The following is an 18,142-nucleotide window of genomic DNA, read 5'->3' on the forward strand; positions in this document are numbered from 1 at the left end:
TAAATATCAGAAATATGGGTAGATTGACAAGAAGAATGACAGAAAGATGGGGATTATAGGAAAAAGAACTAGAATTTATTACTCAACCTTTGGGTTCTACAATGGACAACTTGTCCATCTGCAACTCAGTGCTATGTTCTAATTCATAAGAATTGTACCTGTGCTTAGAAAACCATTGTAGTCTATAAATCTTCTGTAATTCAGAGATCATTTATAAATTAGAAATCCTCTGCGTGTTAAATGTGTATTAAGAAATACCTGCCTAAATTTAAATGTGTATCATTAAAAATAAAATAAATTGTGTTTAAAGTCTTTGTTAGCTGGAAGTATCTGCTGCTTAGTAGGGAGAAAGAACCGATCATTCAAGCAGTGAGTATTGGCAGCTTAAAATTTAAATGCAGAGACTCCCTTTTGTAAAAGTACCCATAGATGTATATATTGGATAGGTCTTAACATCTTCTTTTGAGTTTCAGATTTTGTGGAGAAGGAACCCAAAGTGTGTTCGTCCATCGTTGATGTCGATGAGGACCTCAACACCATTTGATGGTGTTGAGACTAGCGCGTGATTTGAATTTAAGTGAGGGAGAGTTGTGCAGCGTCAGCCTCACTCTCTTTTCCCAATTCCCATCTGGATCCAGTGGCAAGACGGAGTCGAGACAGCTGGAGGTGGGACTGGGCGCAGTGGATGATCAGGGTGTCTTCTGTATCTTGTCCTGCTCTACATGTTCCACGACGCTTGCAGAGACTACCTTCTTGACCGTTGGACCTTCCATTGGTCTCGTCTGCTCAATCCACTGGAGTCTGTCTTCACATGCTGGGATAGACAGTGGAACCCGATAACATCATACTAAATGGCTGCTTCGGAATCACATTTGATTCGGCCAACAACAGTGGTGTCATCAGCAAACTTAAATATGGCATTGGAGCTGTATTTAGCTATATTTTAAGTGGTATACATTGCAAGACACTATTGAACCATTTTATATTTTTCTTTATGCATTTTATGAAGATTGCTTAAAGCAAAATAGATTGTTGCTAGATTATTCTAACTCTCTAATTATCTGTGTTCTGAAAATCAATGATCATTAAAAGTAAAGTGAGAAAGTAACTGTCATTAAGGTTTTTAGTCACAGTACAAAACTACATTAGAGCTTCCCCTTTTATTCATGTTTAGATCCATTATGCAGTTGTTTGCAATAATTACACAATAATGCCACCTGCTGTAAAGTACTTAAAATTACAGGTACTTTTTTTTTGCAGGGAGCATTGGAAATTGAGCACTGGAATTAATCTATCTTTATTAACCGAATTCAGGCTACATGCAGAATCTGGGCAACAGCTATATTAGCATAAAGTCAGCAACCAATTTAATAAGCACAGTGATTTACTGCCTTAGTGCATAACCATTGAGTTCAATTTTGTTAGTTACTAGCACCGGTGTAAATGTAGCAGCATTGATCACAGCCTGACATTCTTAAAGAGTAGATGATAACTGGCAATGGAAGTTATTTTGAAGACTATTGCACATTGTTGGGAAGAACACTGGAATGTAGGTATCCATATTTTGTAGTACAACTTGGTTAAAAAAAGATAAAGATAAGTTATTTACCCACTGGGACCAGGAAATTCTCCAGGCAGAAAATAAGTAGCAATCTGTGGAGACAACAAATGAGTTAAATATGGAACATGAAGCACAAGCAAGTTTGAAGATTGCAGATTGCCATTGCCTACAAGTAGACACTAAACAGCCTTTTGTATATTGCAGCCAGATACCTGAAAATAAATATCAGGATGAACAATTCATGACTGCTACCTGCATATTAAACAACTATCAACCTAATCATTCTCAAATGATTAGAGACCAGCAAGATATTCAGGCAGAAAATCTGTTCCAGTTCTTGTACATCTCCAATTCTTATTAGGAATTCTCAAAGTGTCTGCAAATGATGGATCCCTGCATTATTGGGAATATCCCAAATGAGAAAATAACGAATCCACTTTCCTAGAGAATAGACAATTTTTTGCCACCTTTATGCAGTAGAATGATACAATTGTAATATGTCTCTGATTTCACTGTTATAACCTGGATGGGCCCAGAGACAAAGAAATTAAATTTTTAGTGCTGTGGCAATGAGATTCTAGTTGTGCTTTCTGGGTGTTTATCTCCTTCGAGGATGAAAGCCTTGTGACATTATTCCTCACCAAGCCGAATGTAGAACTGTTCCCGAAATGACCTCAATAGGTAAGCATTTCTGTTAAACACCTTTCTGGACCTCGTTCTCCCTGTTGCTGCAGGTTGTCCTGGTCTGTAGATTTTTTATTCATTCTCCCTCGGGTAGTGTGAGCCACCCATGTCCTGATGTCTGACAAAAGCACTCTCTCATGCTTTCCCCAGACAGTAGTGAATCTGCAGTTCTCCAACGTTGAGATTTGTGGAGTCTCAGTTACTGAGTTTATTTAAGACAAAGAACGTAAGCAGTAGAAATAGGAGCAAACCGTTCAACCCTTTGTGGCAGCTTCACCAGTCAATATGATCATGGCTAAGTTTATTGATTGATTGCAATTCAGCACTGAATAAGCCCTTATGGCTTTTTGAGCCATGCTCGATCAAGGAACAATTAACCTACAAACGGGTACGTCTTTGGACTGTGGGAGGAAACCAGAACATCTGGAGGAAACCCAAGCAGTCACTTGGAGGACATACAAACTCCCTACAGGCAGCAGTGGGAATTGAACCGAGATCGCTGCAAAGCGTTGTGCTAGCCACCATGCTACCGTGCCTTCCCAGCATTACTTCCATCCGATAATTTCATATCACCTGATGACATAAATACCTAAAAATTTATTGATCTGTCTTTGATATACTATATTGCTGCCTCCCCAAGTGCTCTTGATCTGCTGAGAGTTTTCATTATGTGCTATTTTTATTTGTAACAATAGATGTCCAGTTGGCAGCCAAACATTGCTCTTCTCACTGTTACCTTCGTGCGGAGAACAGAGAAGGTGATGCTGGGGAAGAAAAAGCAAAATCCCACATGGGAATTTCTGTTATTTTCTATCACAAACCTTACACATATTGCACATAAATTTGAGGAGTGTCAGCCCCATTGTATGTGTTTTCCTTGCCTAGATCCTGTGGTGTGCCCCAGCTGAGATGAGTTGAGCCAAATGTAATAACCAAACTGATAATAATTTAATCTCTAAGTAGAAGTTGTTTCCTCAAATAGCAGGGAGAGGAAGTTTGATTATATCTTTGGCTGTTTACTACTGATCATTTCATCATAAATTCTTTCTAAGAAGTTACTCAATTATTGCCCCAAACCTAGCTGTTTCCTTTTAGAAATTTGCTGTTTGATAGTGAACTTACCAAAATAAGTCTAATGCTACATGATTTACAAAGCAATGCACAGAAAATGCTGGAGGAGCTCAGCAGGTCAGGTAGCATCCATAGAAATGAATAAACAGTCGACGTATCAGTCCGAGACCACCTTCAGGACCCTTCACTGCTCCCCAGTTAGCTTTCTCAAATAATAGCAAATCGACTTCTTTTTTATTCTAAGGTGAATTCTGCCACAATGCTACAGTTTAAGCAGCCCTGATCAAAAATGTTTTGGGCCGGAATGGTTTCAGATTTAGGATTTTTTTGGATTTTGGAATATTTTCATCCGTATATTGATATGGCTTGGGATGGGACACAAGTCTAAACATGAAATGTATTTGCATTACATATACAGCTTATGCATATGCCCTGAATGTAGTTTTATATAATATTTTAGGTGGATGATCTTGTCGTACAGCTACAGATTGGCGGGTGTGATATTGTGGCCATCACTGAGACGTGGCTAAAGGATGCATGTTTCTGGGAGCTGAACGTCCAAGGATACACGGTGTATCGGAAGGATAGGCAGGTAGGCAGACGGGGTGGCGTGGCTTTATTGGTAAGAAATGATATCAAATCATTAGAAAGAGGTGACATAGGATCGGAAGGTGCAGAATGTTTATGGGTTTAGCTAAGAAATCGCAGGGGTAAAAGGACCCTGATGACAGTTATATACAGGCCTCCAAACAGCTGCAGTGATGTGGACTACAAATTACAACAGGAAATAGAAAGGCTTGTCGAAGGGCAGTGTGATGTTAAATGTGGGGGATTTTAACATGCGAGTGGATTGGGAAAATCAGATCAGCACTGGATCTTAAGAGAGGGAATTTGTTGAATGTCTGCGAGATGGCTTTTTAGAACAACTTGTTGTTGAGCCCACGAGGGGATCAGCTATACTGGATTGGGTATTGTGCAATGAACCGGAGGTGATTAGAGAGATTGAGGTGAAGGAACCCTTAGGAGACAGTGATCATAACATGATTGAGTTCATTGTGAAATTTGAAAAAGAGAAGCCAAAATCCGATGTGTCGGTATTTCAGTGGAGTAAAGGAAATTACAGTGGCATGAGAGAGGAACTGGCCAAAGTTGACTGGAAAGGGATACTAGCAGGAAGGACGGCAGAGCAGCAGTGGCTGGAGTTTATGCAAGAAGTGAGGAAGGTGCAAGACAGATATATTCCAAAAAAGAAGAAATTTTCGAATGGAAATAGAATGCAACCATGGCTGACAAGAGAACTCAAAGCCAAAGTTAAAGCAAAGGAGAGGGTATACAAGGAAACAAAAATTAGTGGAAAGACAGAGGATTGGGAAGTTTTTAAAAGCTTACAAAAGGAAACTAAGAAGGTCGTTAAGAGGGAAAAGATGAACTATGAAAGGAAGCTAGCAAATAATGTCAGAGGATACTAAAAGCTTTGTCAAGTATATAAAGAGTAAAAGACAGGTGAGAGTAGATATAGGACTGATGGAAAATGATGCTGGAGAAATTGTAATGGGAGATAAGGAGATGGAGGAGGAACTGAACAAATATTTTGCATCAGTCTTCACTGAGGAAGAAATCAGCAGTATACCGGACACTCAAGGGCGGCAGGGAAGAGAAGTATGCGCAGTCACAATTACAACAGAGAAAGTATTCAGGAAGCAGAATAGTCTAAGGGTAGATAAATCTCGCGGACCAGATGGAATGCACTCTCGTGTTCTGAAGGAAGTAGCTATGGAGATTGCGGAGGCATGAGCAATGATCTTTCAAAAGTTGATAGATTCTGGCATGGTTCTGGAGGACTGGAAGATTGCAAATGTCACTCCGCTATTTAAGAAGGGGGCAAGGAAGCAAAAAGGAAATTATAAACCTGTTGGCTTGATATCAGTGGTTGGGAAGTTGTTGGATTCGATTGTCAGGGATGAGGTTACGGAGAACCTGGAGGCATATGACAAGATAGGCAGAACTCAGCATGGTTTCCTTAAAGGAAAATCCTGCCTGACAAACCTATTACAATTTCTTTTTGAGGAAATTACAAGTAGGCTAGACAAGGGAGATGCAGTGTATGTTGTATATTTGGATTTTCAGAAGGCATTTGACAAGGTGCCACATGAGGCTGCTTAACAAGATAGGAGCCCATGGAATTACGAGAAATATCGCTGTGATGATCGCACATTCTAGTATCAATTGTTTGGCGACCATAAAGTATAAAGTTACATACGTGGATAGAGCGTTGGCTGATTGGCAGGAAACAGAGAGTGGGAATAAAGGATCCTATTCTAGTTGACTGCTGGTTACCAGTGGTGTTCCACAGGGGTCCGTGTTGGGGCCGCTTCTTTTTACGTTGTACATCAACAATTTGGATTATGGAATAGATGGCTTTGTGGCTAAGTTTGCTGATGATACAAAGATAGTTGGAGGGGCCGGTAGTGCTGAGGAAACAGAGTCTGCAGAGAGACTTGGATAGATTGGAAGAATGGGCAAAGAAGTGGCAAATGAAATACAATGTTGGAAAATGTATGGTTATGCACTTTGGCAGAAGAAATAAACGGGCAGACTATTATTTAAATGGGGAGAGAATTGAAAAGTTCTGAGATGCAACGGGACTTGGGAGTCGTCGTGCAGGATACCCTTAAGGTTAACCTCCAGGTTGAGTCAGTGGTGAAGAAGGCGAATGCAATGTTGGCATTCATTTCTAGAGGAGTAGAGTATAGGAGCAGGGATGTGTTGTTGAGGCTCTATAAGGCGCTGGTAAGATTTCACTTGGAGTACTGTGGGCAGTTTTGGTCTCCTTATTTAAGAAAGGATGTGCTGACGTTGGAAAGGGTACAGAGAAGATTCACTAGAATGATTCTGGGAATGAGAGGGTTAACATATGAGGAACGTTTGTCCGCTCTTGGACTGTATTCCTTGACGTTTAGAAGAATGAGGGGGGACCTCATAGAAGCATCTCGAATGTTGAAAGGCATGGACAGAGTGGATGTGGCAAAGTTGTTTCCTATGATGGGGGAGTCTAGTACGAGAGGGCCTGATTAAGGGTTGAAGGGCGCCCATTCAGAACAGAGATGCGAAGAAGTATCTTTAGCCGGAGTGTGGTGAATCTATGGAATTTGTTGCCACAGGCAGCAGTGTAGGCCAAGTCATTGGGTGTATTTAAGGCAAAGATTGATAGGTATCTGAGTAGCAAGGGCATCAAAGGTTATGGTGGGAAGGTGGGGGAGTGGGACCAAATGGGAGAGTGGATCAGCTCATGATAAAATGGTGGAGCAGACTCGATGGGCCGAATGGCTGACTTCTGCTCCTTTGTCTTATGGTCTGAAACAATTTTGTACATGAATTAATAAGCACAAAACAGATAATAGTCACCATGAGTAATGCACAAAGGTCTAGCTATGATGATCGCTGAAAACCAACTGGCTCCAACAAGGCCCCACTCAGGGTATGTGAGGTCACTTCTCAGAACTGTCTGCAGTTCGCAGAGACCTGTGCATCTCCTGGGAAGCTGCCCAGTGCCTTCTGGAATTTTCCAATTGTGGCGACATGTCAGTGGTCAAAAAAAAAATTCAAATTTCTGCTGTTTTCGGATTTTGGATTTTCGGATAAGGGGTGCTCAACCTGAAGTAAATTGACCCAGGCAAAACTGTCAGGTAGCAGCTAAACACTTGTAGATACAAAGATCAGAAGTCCATAGTCTCCAGATCTCCTGCATCTAACTAATATTTCCTGAACTGAACACATTGTAGTTACACCTTCAGTATCAGAATCAGATTTCAGGTAGGTTTCAGAAATCACTGAACAACTTTAGTGCATGGTGTTGGTGTGACTCTCCCTTCTCCTCACTATCCTGACCTTCACGGCCCAATGATGATTGGTGGAGTACAGTTTCTCGGACTGCACTCTTTCTGTAGGGCAAGCTTATGAATGATGCATTACAGGACCTTGATGTGGGAAACTCGTTGATGGGTTTGGTAAGGAGTTCCATTACTTGTCCACCATATTTCTGCTTTAATATCTCTGACAAAGCGGCATCTCTCGGTCCAACAGGTTGCAGTTCCTAACGCAGGTTGCTGCACAGATTTTAATTTTACATGTTAAAAAGTAATCTCTGACTATACCACCCAGGAAAAACTGAAGAAACTGACATTTGGTCTGTATTATTCCTGCAGTGGGTGGATTTTGTCACATACAAGCATCTCTCCTGATTGCATTGTATCTGTTGGCACAAATCCTGCTGGTGCTGGTTCCCGAGGATTTTGGTGCTGTCCTCTTCTCTGGTTGTTGCTGCATCCAAACAAAATTGGAACGATAAACAATAGAGCTTTCTGAAGGTACAAATTTTTTAAAAAGGAGATAATGAAATAATGTAGGCACTCAGTCCTAGCAGTCCAAATGGGACATGGGCATACAGCATTGTAGAATGCCCTCTGAGTACTGCATCAAAGGCTTTCAACAGATTCTGGCCAGATTTCCATCTTAAGAATAGCACTAGGCTCTTGAATTGTTGTATCTTAAGGCAGCTGAGCACATTTCATTGTTGAGTTTAGGGTGCGGGTAACGCATGAGCTATTTGGCTGTAAGTGGTCTAACATTAATGTAAACAGAAAATGTTCTTTTGGTACTCAACCTAAGGAGGATATTGGCTATTTTAGTAAATGGAAGTCATTTTCCCCTTGCTAAATACCTTTCCAGAATTGGAAAGTTAAGACAAGTAACAAATTTCTTGACATATGTCAGTGATATTAATTCTGATTCAGTAATAATCATTTTGTTTTCAGCCAGTAGCTGGTGAGTTTGTATCTTTCTCCCGCCCCCCCCCCCCACAGTTGCTGATGATAACTAGTTCATTCTTTATCTGTGAATTGTGGCCAGTGGAAAATGCACATTGTGATCATGTCAGGGATTTCTAAACAGTTATATTATTATTAACGTAGAATGACACTCTTTCAAATCAGTTTTGTTTTTGTGCTTCATTTCTCCTACTTTTAATTGAATGCTAATTGTATATGAAATATCTGTTTTCATTTATGTAGGACAAAATGAATATTTTATTTAGCAGAATTGTACTGCATCTGCAGCTGTTTAGGAGAAAACATGTCGTAAGATAAAATGAACTCCAATTTACACCCATACTTAAAAATAATTATTACATATGGATTACAGTGATTGAAGCATTGATACTTTTCTGAATAGTTCATGATCTGCACAGAGGATACATTGCTAATAATGTCATAGTTTTAATGATGCTAATGTAATACAGGGGTACCCACGTCCCACAACTAATTGTGAACTTGCCTATTTGTGACTTAACCGCAATAGATTCAGGGTGGGTGGGATAACAATGCAACCAAGTACCACACTGTGCAGTGACGCCTCAGTAATTATAACGCTTAAGTGAAACTTCATGTTTCGCAGCCTTCTAAATTTACTGGTTTTTGGCTGTATATCCAAGCACTCTGCGCCTCTGTCTCCCTCCTCACTGCCACATCCCTGCTTCTGGTTCTCTCTACACAGTCCACTAAGTCATTACCCTTTCAGTTCTGCTTTTGGATACACACTGTCTTCTCCCTTACAGGTCTGCTTGAGCCCGATCATAACACCTTCCTTTTAAGTCTGCTTGAGTGCCATGATGTCATCTCCCTTTCAACCTTGCTTCTCAACTATTCCCTCTTCCTTCAAGTCTGATTAAGTTGCACCTTGCCGGGACTGCACCCCGTTTACCAGATCATCCTGCTGCTTCTGCAATTCTCCCTGCCACCCATTAACTCTGTGCCCAAAGAAGTTCACTCCGACTTTGCTCTGCTTTCTTAGCCTGTTTGCGTTTGACCCTCCCTGGTGTGCTGGCTCATCACCCTGATCATCCTGTAACTCTTCACGTATCAGTACACTTCTGGTCACCCTGCTTCACCCTGTTTCCTTGGTTCATTGTTCCTGCACTCGTTGCATCCATGCAGCCGGTTTGCCTCACAGGTCTGCTTGGCCATTACCTTTTCAGATCTGCTTGTGTCCCTCTCTTCGTTCTCCCTTTCGGGTCCGTTGAGCTTCACCTGCTTTCAGGTTTGTGTGAGTTCCACCCTTCCTGGTCTCTTTTAGTTTCTAATATCATTTGTAAGGTAGTTTTATATCTATGAAGACCAAGAGCTTGAGACCAATTGGATGCCTCTCTCATATAAATGCTGACCAAATTGTCTTTTTTAGTGCTGAATAATTCTAATTCTAAAAGGGAAGTACCTTCAGGTACTTAACTCATTTGTTTGGAATAATAAAACATAATTTAAACCAAATCTATGACAAGTAAATTGTACAGTATTGTAATCTTTTCAAGTGGATTTGGTACTGACAAATCTGAGAATTTGAACAGATTTGATAACTTCTTATTTTTGGCACTTCATCTACTAAACTATCTGAAATATCTGTAAACTGTAACGACAAGAGATTCTTCAAGTGGATACCCAGATTTCTGGTTTGCATTCCCTATAGATTAGGTTCTGTACTGCAAGCACAAATTTATAAAGTTAGCTCTTGGGTTTCAAAAACATTTTTTTTCACCAATGGCCCTCTCTTGAGATCAGCTGATTCCCAAAAAACAGATCACATGTCAGACAGTCTTTATTGCCATTGAGCTTCAGACTTTGAAGAACCATCTTTGTTTTCTCTGTTTAAAAATGAGAGTAGTTTAGTTGTGCATCAGAATGAGGAATGAGTATTTTCAAGGTCTGTGGCAGTGTACAAATAGCCCATCAGATAAGTGTTCATATCTTATCAATATCAAAAATGTAGCCCAAATTATGAAGACCAGTATAGATTAACCTCAGGCCACAATACATTCTTTGAGAGTAAGCCTGGTTAAATTGGTTGATGTATTATATTGTCTAATGGGCTTCTAAATACTGGCATGCATCATTTTTGTCGTTGTTTTCATTTTCTCCAGACAGTTATTGAGATTACTTGAGCTAAAGTAGAAGTAAAATGGCATTTTGATCTTTACCAACCAATGGCATCTTTGTTCCAGCACTGGCAATAGCAAGCTTGCTTTGGAATACTATGCAACAAAGACACAGTCATCATGAATGCTCTCTGTTTATACCAGACTCTCTTTTTGTCATGAAGTATTTTTGAAGTTTTATTTTCTTCCCAGAGTTTAACCTTGGATTATAGCCAGTCAGTCAAAATGCCATCAGAAATTTTTATAGATTTTTTTTCCTTTTCAAAATAACAACAGCTACTTAAGTGAAATATTGAGCTATTTAAAACTAAAGTGAAAAGAAAGGGAACTCTCAGACAATGATTGGTTTGTAATTGAGATGTTTATTATCTGTTTTTGCACAGTCTTTAACTCTTTTATCACTAAGAATTTTAGGAATTTACTTGTTGTTTTATTACAATAAACAATTAAAATCATTTGATCTATTTGATCCTAATTCATAATGAATGGGTTAAAACCTCCCTGAGGCATATTATTAAAATATGAAAAGTACACAATAGCTTGTTGTAATGGAAAGTTGATCAGGATCAAATCTTTCAGCATTTGTTTCCCAATATTTTATTTATAATTATCTGATCAAACTCCATGCAATACACCAAGAGGGAAGTCATAGACTACAGGAAGCTATTGAACAGTTTTGAAAGATGGGTGGAACAATGGCAGATATAATTCAGTTTTGAAATATGCAAGGAGATGTGCTTTGTGAGTACTAGTAATGGTCGGTCGGACATAAGTACACCATGAATGGTATGATTAGGGCATATTAAAGAACAGAGGAACCTTGGTATACAGATCCAAATATCCCTGAAGGCAAAAGCACAGGTCGATAAGGAGACGAAGGCATATGAGATATATGTCTTAATTAGCCAAGACATAGAAATACAAGCAGGGAGGTTATGGTACAACTTCAGAAAGCATTGCTTAGGCCTTGTACAGTTCTGGTTGCCACAATGGAAGAGGGATGTTGTTGCACTTACGAGAAGATACATCAGGATGTGACATGGAATGGTGTGTTTAATTTAGGAGGATAGAATGGGATGGGTTTGTTTGCCTTGGATTCCAGGGCAGAAGCCTGAGAGGGACCTGAAGGCCGCAGAGAAAATTACAAGGGGCAGAGTAGATTGGAGGAATCTTCCCCCCATAGGAGTGGAAGCAAAAGCTAGAAAGCAAGTTTTGCATAAATGAAAATTCTCAGCTAGAGGGTAGTTGGGATCTGGAACACACTGCTTGAGTGAAGGAAGTAATTATCAAAGTACATACAGGACATGTTACCAAATACAAGATTGAAATTCATCCTCCTGCAGGTCTTTACAGGAAACATTAGTATCAGTGTAAAAAATACACATAAACATACAAAGACTGACAAACAACCAAGGAGCAAAAGAAGACAATCTGTGTAAATAAGATAATACTGAGTTGTAAAGAGTCCTTGAAAGTAAGTCATTAGGTCGTAGCATCAGTTCAGAGTATTGGTGAATGAAGTTATCCATACAGGTTTAGGAGCCAGATGATTGTGGGGTAACAACTATTCCTTAACTTTGTGGTGTGGGACCTCAGGTTTCTGCATCTCCTGCCTGATGGTAACAGTAAGAAGAGGGCAGGGCCTGGATGGCGGGGGCCTTTTGCTGAAGGATGCTGCGTTCTTGTGGCAGCACTCCATGTAAATGTACTCAGTGGTGGGAAGAGCTTTGTCTGTGATGGACTGGGCTATATCCACCACTTTCTGTAATTTTTTCTCTTGCTGAGGATTGGTGTCTCCACTCAGTCTATGATGCAACTAATTAGGGTACCCGGCACTCTGCAACTATAGAAGTCTGTCAGAGTTTTTGGTGACATTCCCAATCTACGTGAACTTCTCAGAAAGTAGAAGCACTGTCATGCCTTCTTTGCCATGATATTTATGTACTGGTTGCAAGAAAGGTCCGCTGATATGTTAACACCAAGAATAGAAGGCTATCGAAAAATCTAACAAGTTTCAAGTGGAAACTTAATAATATGCAACAATATTATAACTTTGAGATAGTTATGAGACTTGTCAGGATACACAAACAAAAATAGTGCTCAGAAAATGTGAATAAAAATTGAGGTGCATTTGAGGCCATATTGGATGGCATTGAAAACAGAAGCTAGAATTACGATACACATTGAACATGCTTCCATTGCAGCCTGATCAAATTTGTCTGCAACCTCATTAGAATAGCTTCAGCAATCTGACAGTACTGACTGTGCGGGTTATTGCCTTGGCAGGTTTCAATAGAGTCCATTTGCACCAGCTCAGGTGAACCAGCAATAACTAAATCTTGTCTGAATCTTTTAAAGGGATGAGTTTTGGTCATAACTCGTGAAGCAAGTTATTCCACAGGTGTTAGGTTCCTGGAAGAAAGTCAAAAATGGTGAGAGTGGGTACCCAAGTTTTCCAAAATAGTTTCAGAAGTCTTTGCTAACAAGATTGAAGGGAGCTGAGAACTCCTATTAAGCCAAGTATGGATGCAGGGAAAAACAGTACAGGGATGGTGTAACTGAGAAGCACATGATGAGGCAATGCTCAGCGACCTGAGTGCAGAGCTGCATGAAGTTTAATAATCTCACATGCATTTGTCAGTGAGCCTTCGAATGCCATCTCCCACCAATTCACACAGTATTCTGAACAATGTAGCTCCATCACTCAACCAGCCAATGGTTTCTAAGACTGAGACCTCACTCTGATCATTACTCCAAATCCCACACCATATCGTGCAACTTGCACAATTGCCAACTAGTCACCCATACCCTGCACTTTACTCTGTTCCTCACTAGCACACTTACCTCTCTCCAGAAAGAAAACATGACGTTAACTGGTACCGATAGCATTAATTTGACTGGGAATGAGCTTGGATTTAATGGCTCTTCGTCCTGAATGATGCTGCCCGTTATAGGAGGAGTTATCCTAGAATCCATGGCCAGTCGCAGTTCAGGAGGCATTGAAAATAAGAATATGTTCAAGCCTGATTCTTTCTCACATCCTACAACCCTCTCATCTGACTAGTCTCTTCTGACACACGTTTCAGCAGATAGTATTAACACACACTTTTCATTTGTTTCTCTCCATCACTGTCACTCACTGTAACCTCTACTCTTGTCCCTTTTTTCTTTTTAGTTAGCCAAGCACTCACACATGGTGAGCCAACAGCAGCTCAGCACAGGAGAGCATTGATGGTGGCATACTATCATTCAATCTAGCACTTGCACCTTAGGTGTTAACTCACTGGTAAGAGTTCCGTTGTGTAGACTCTCCTGCTGTGTATGTGCAATGTAAATTGAGAGCCAGGATCAGAAGATTATCCTTGTCTCTAAGGGGTTTTGACAATGTCTCTCAAAGATGTAAGACACAGCAGAATATCACAAAATGAAAAAGTTGTGGCTTTTCCCTGATCTCAGGACTCACAATCTCAGAGCTCTGTAGTCTAGTGGCAACAAGATTTGTAAAAAGCTTAAAATTTAGGATACAGTGTTAACTTTGGCTATACCACTCATTACAGATTTCCGAAGCTGTTACGAGTTCTCAGATTTGGTACTCACTTACAACAAATTCCCCTTCAAATTAACTGCAAGAGCAGTTGATGTAGTGTGTTTATGTCCCAATGTTGTCCCAATGAGTTTCACAGATGGTTGAAAATGGTATGAAGAGAGGACAGCTGCCAGTTGAATGCTATTTTTTTAATTAATGTGGAATTTATAACTGCTGGCCACATACAGTAAATTTACTTTTGTTTTTCAGGCCACTTCTCCTTTACTGCCCAAAAGGAAAAGAGAGTTGCTCATGTTTTAGTAAGCCGAGAAAATTCCAGTGAATTGGGCCATCAGTTAATCAAATCACTACTTATTTAGAACAACTCTTTAAAAACAAAAACTAATTGAGAAAATAGTCGGGATTCCCTTCACTGCTGCTGGAGTTTTTAACTAGTTTCAGTCCCATGCACTTGAGTGGCCGTTAATCACTAACTGTATTTAAAGCAAACAGTTTTTAAATAGTATCAGTTGCATGTGTTTGTGTTCGAAAAACAGTGCTTTTTGTCACTGACAGTTCGTGAGCAAGACAATTTGGAACTCCTTTGCTCATTGTGATTTCAAGCATTTAGGCTTGGAGATCCCAGAAATGGCCAGGAGTGAAAATGAAATGATTTCACTATTTCAGCAAGTTAGGAACTATGACATATTTGAAGGTATTGACCATCATCTTGAATGTTATAATGAAAATTAAGATTTGGAGGATGCAATCGTCAAAACCATTATATAAAGGCAGTCTATTATCTGCACTAGGTGGCTGCGCTGATTTTGTTCATTTTGTCAATCAAAAGAACATGGCAGCATACACTGGATGAATTCCTCCATTGATTACCGTTAGGGACTACAGTTTTATAGTACTGTAGTAGTCTTGTTATTGTTTTAATTTGTTCTATATTTCATTTAAATACATAATTTGTTACTCAGTTAAACAGTAATTTGTCTTTTTTATATGTTTTTAACTATTCCCTTGAAACTTCAGCTAATTGAGGCAGCTGCTTAATTGGGCCAAAGTGTACTGGTCCTGATGTGTCCCAATTAATCAGAATCCACTATATTCCCTTAGATTTGAAACATAATTTGGCTAGGTCTACTCAGCATGAAAGACTTATATAAGCATTGTTTACTTAAGAAGAAACCAGCAACATAGTACAGAGAATAATTTGGTTGAGTCTTAGCCTGGAATAATTATTTTTATCGGATAGTATTTCACCTGGACTTGTAGCACAAAATAATTGGACGAGAAACTTGAGAAGCACTGCCAATATTGTCACTGCCTACAAACTCTTAAATACAACATAAAGACAACTGCAAACTCAAATAATGAAAACAATGTCATCTTTCTCCACTATGCTTCCAATACCCTAAGAGCTCTAATAGCGTGCTTCTAAACATTAATTAAAAAAGCATCTCGGAAATAACGATTAGTTTAAATTAGCAGAAAGGAAATAGACTGTATTTTAATTCAAATAACATAGGTTAATGGTGAATGGTTTTCATCCAATGTTTATAATAAATTAATTTGCCAATCTATCAGACAGTATAAGATGACAAGGGATACAATGGTTACTAATGCTCATGTCAATCTTTTCATTATACTGTATTAGTTCCTTTGTCAACTGATTGATGATAGTGGTCAAGGACTTCAGGTGGTGAACAGTGACATTTAATAATAGGAAGGTTTGGAAAATTATTTCTTGTCATAAAGAAATAAAAGCGGTTCTCCAAAGAAACAAGTGACTCAAATTTATTTTACGTTTTAAACAAACATTAATGCATCTTATATGTTATGAAATATAATATAGACAATGCAAAATCAAAAAAGCTGGTATACTCAGGTCAGATAGCTTCTGTGGAGTGAGAGGCAAAGGTAATGTTTTGGTTTGGTAATTTTTTATTCTTCACTTAATAGTAAGAGCTTAGAACTTCTTTTAACAGTGAAGGCTTATAGATAGTGTCCTAGAAAAAGGTGTGTTTTTTGAGGAATCTGAAGTGTATTAGGGCCAAGAGCAGTGCACTACACAACACTTCACACATCCCACTTTATTAATCAGATAATCCAGTGGCCTCAGCTACACTGTTTTCTTTTTTTCTCCTCTCTCCCTCTCACTCACACACACACACACACACACACACACACACACTCTCTCACTTTCTAGCATCTGTCAAAGTAGGAGGATAGTTGATGTTTCAGCTTGATACCCACATCACAATCCGGACCTAAAACATCAATCATCCCTTTCCCTCCTTAGATGATAGCTGACCCACTGAGTTCCTCCAGCAGTTTCTTTTTTCATTCCAGGTTCCAACATCTGCATCTCTTGTATCTCCATATATAATGAGAAACCTTTTTTTTTCTCCAATGTATTCAACAGGAAGCTATGGAAAAAATGGGAAAAATTGGAAAAATAATTCTTCCAGACCCGGAGCAAAAGAGGTAATTAAGTTTTAAATCTTCATTATTTGAGTTATTTTTCATTTTACCCTTATTTGTGAATATTCCCCATCAAGAGAATAAGTAATCCCATTTGCCGATGCTTGATACATGATATCCTCTACAGGACAGTCATTAGTTTCATTACCGAGATGGCAGAACTGCTTATAAGCAGGATCAGAGCCAGGTGATAGGAAACAGGGAGGGTAACATATAAACTAATGGGGGGCATATCAAATGATCTTTTAAGGGGGAGGGATATATAGAGCAAAGGAAATATCTCTTATTGGGCAATACTAGGATTTGTGGTGATGTTGATGGAGCAACTGGCTTGACTGAGAAAATAGGAATATATAAAAGCACAAAATGCAAGTAAGAGCTGTAGGAAATATATAGCAGAACAAAAAGTGTCAGCGGGGAGAGAGAAAAACTGAGTAAATATTATGGATGGATAACCTACAGCAGAACTGTCCTGTTCCAATACTAATAAAAAAAAAAGCAAAAGTACCAGGATAACTGTTCTGATACTAAGAGAAATAGCATGTTACCTAGAATTGCTGATTTTATATTGAGTCCCAAAGGTTGCAACATCGCCAGATGGAATTTGTAAGATCGAACTTGTATTTAGCTTCATTAGAGCAGCACAGGATGCCATGTTGGTTAGGATTCATTACAATGAAGTGCTTCATCTGTGGGGATTGATTAGGTCCCTAGGTAATGTGAAGGGAGGAGGTGAAAGGGCAGGTGGGAAAGTGCCATGAGAAGCTGGAAATGGAAGAATGGACCAAAGAATCATGAAAGGAAAGGTCCCATCAGAATGGTGAAAGGTGAGGGAAGTGGAAAATACATCTTATGCTAGAATCTCATTGAATGACCTAGAAAGCTATGTCTGTGCTGTAGGAAAAGGAGGTGAGAACAGAGGTGTGGTTCCTCTGAGTCGCAGTTAATGGCAGTCACAGTTAAGGAAGAAGGAAAAACATCTCAGAGGTACCGGGATAATGAAATGGAGTCCTTACAGTGTGGCTGTTGGAAGTATAGTAAGAACCTCTGGACTTGTAATGAACATTTCTATCTATAAGCATCCGTTAGTCTTGTGAGACCATGGATTTGCAACTTGGAAGGTTTCTAGGGCGTAGGCCTGGGCAAGGTTGTATGGAAGACCAGCAGTTGCCTATGCTGCAAGTCTCCCCTTTCCTTGCCACCGATGTTGTCCAAGGGAAGGGCACTAGGGCCGATACAGCTTGGCACTGGTGTCCTCGCAGAGCAATGTGTGGTTAAGTGCCTTGCTCAAGGACACAACACGCTGCCTCAGCCAAGGCTCAAACTAGTGACCATCAGATCACTAGATGAATGGCTTAACCACCTGGCCATGTGCCAACACTCACCTATCATATGTGATAGTGTTAGAGAGATCCAGAAAGGGAGGGGAAACATCAGAGATGGATCATGTGAAGATGAGAGCAGGGTAGAGTTATGAAATTTTCAACTTTCACATATCTCACAAAAAGGTTAGTATAGCATTGACACATGCTGTATTTTTAATCAAGTGAGAGTGAGTGGAGTTAGAGGAGAAGTTGTTCATTGTGAAAATATCAAGGCGCTGGAGCAAGGATCCAGTCGCACAGCCAGTACTGTCCACACAGAGATATTAATTGAGTAATAAATCCCGAGGTGCAAACAAAGTTGGCGTCAAAGTTCAGGCAGAGATCAGAACATCCAGGGAAATCCAAAAACCAAAATCAGGAACTAGGCAGAGTCAGTATTCAGACAGACAGAGGACAGATACAAATACTGGAAAGGCTCAGGAAAATTCATTGGCACAATCTGG

At 39.7% G+C, this 18,142-nt stretch overlaps 1 protein-coding gene across 15 annotated transcripts in view; it reads left to right on the top strand.

Moving 5' to 3' along the window:
• The window catches only part of fggy (FGGY carbohydrate kinase domain containing), a 352,624-nt gene that overhangs the window by 326,741 nt on the left and 7,741 nt on the right, over positions 1 to 18,142 (top strand). For 3 of the 15 annotated variants that reach the window (XM_063064262.1, XM_063064260.1, XM_063064261.1), the window contains 2 exons: positions 3,777 to 3,908; positions 16,256 to 16,317. The exons of 2 other annotated variants lie outside the window; for them this stretch is intronic. In XM_063064262.1, the coding sequence (XP_062920332.1) occupies positions 3,777 to 3,908; positions 16,256 to 16,317 (194 nt within the window). 10 more of the 15 variants (XR_010019907.1, XM_063064263.1, XM_063064266.1 and 7 more) reach the window with 7 other exon arrangements.

The sequence above is a fragment of the Mobula hypostoma genome, chromosome 12 (genome assembly GCF_963921235.1).
Source record: "Mobula hypostoma chromosome 12, sMobHyp1.1, whole genome shotgun sequence".
Lineage (NCBI taxonomy): Eukaryota > Metazoa > Chordata > Chondrichthyes > Myliobatiformes > Myliobatidae > Mobula > Mobula hypostoma.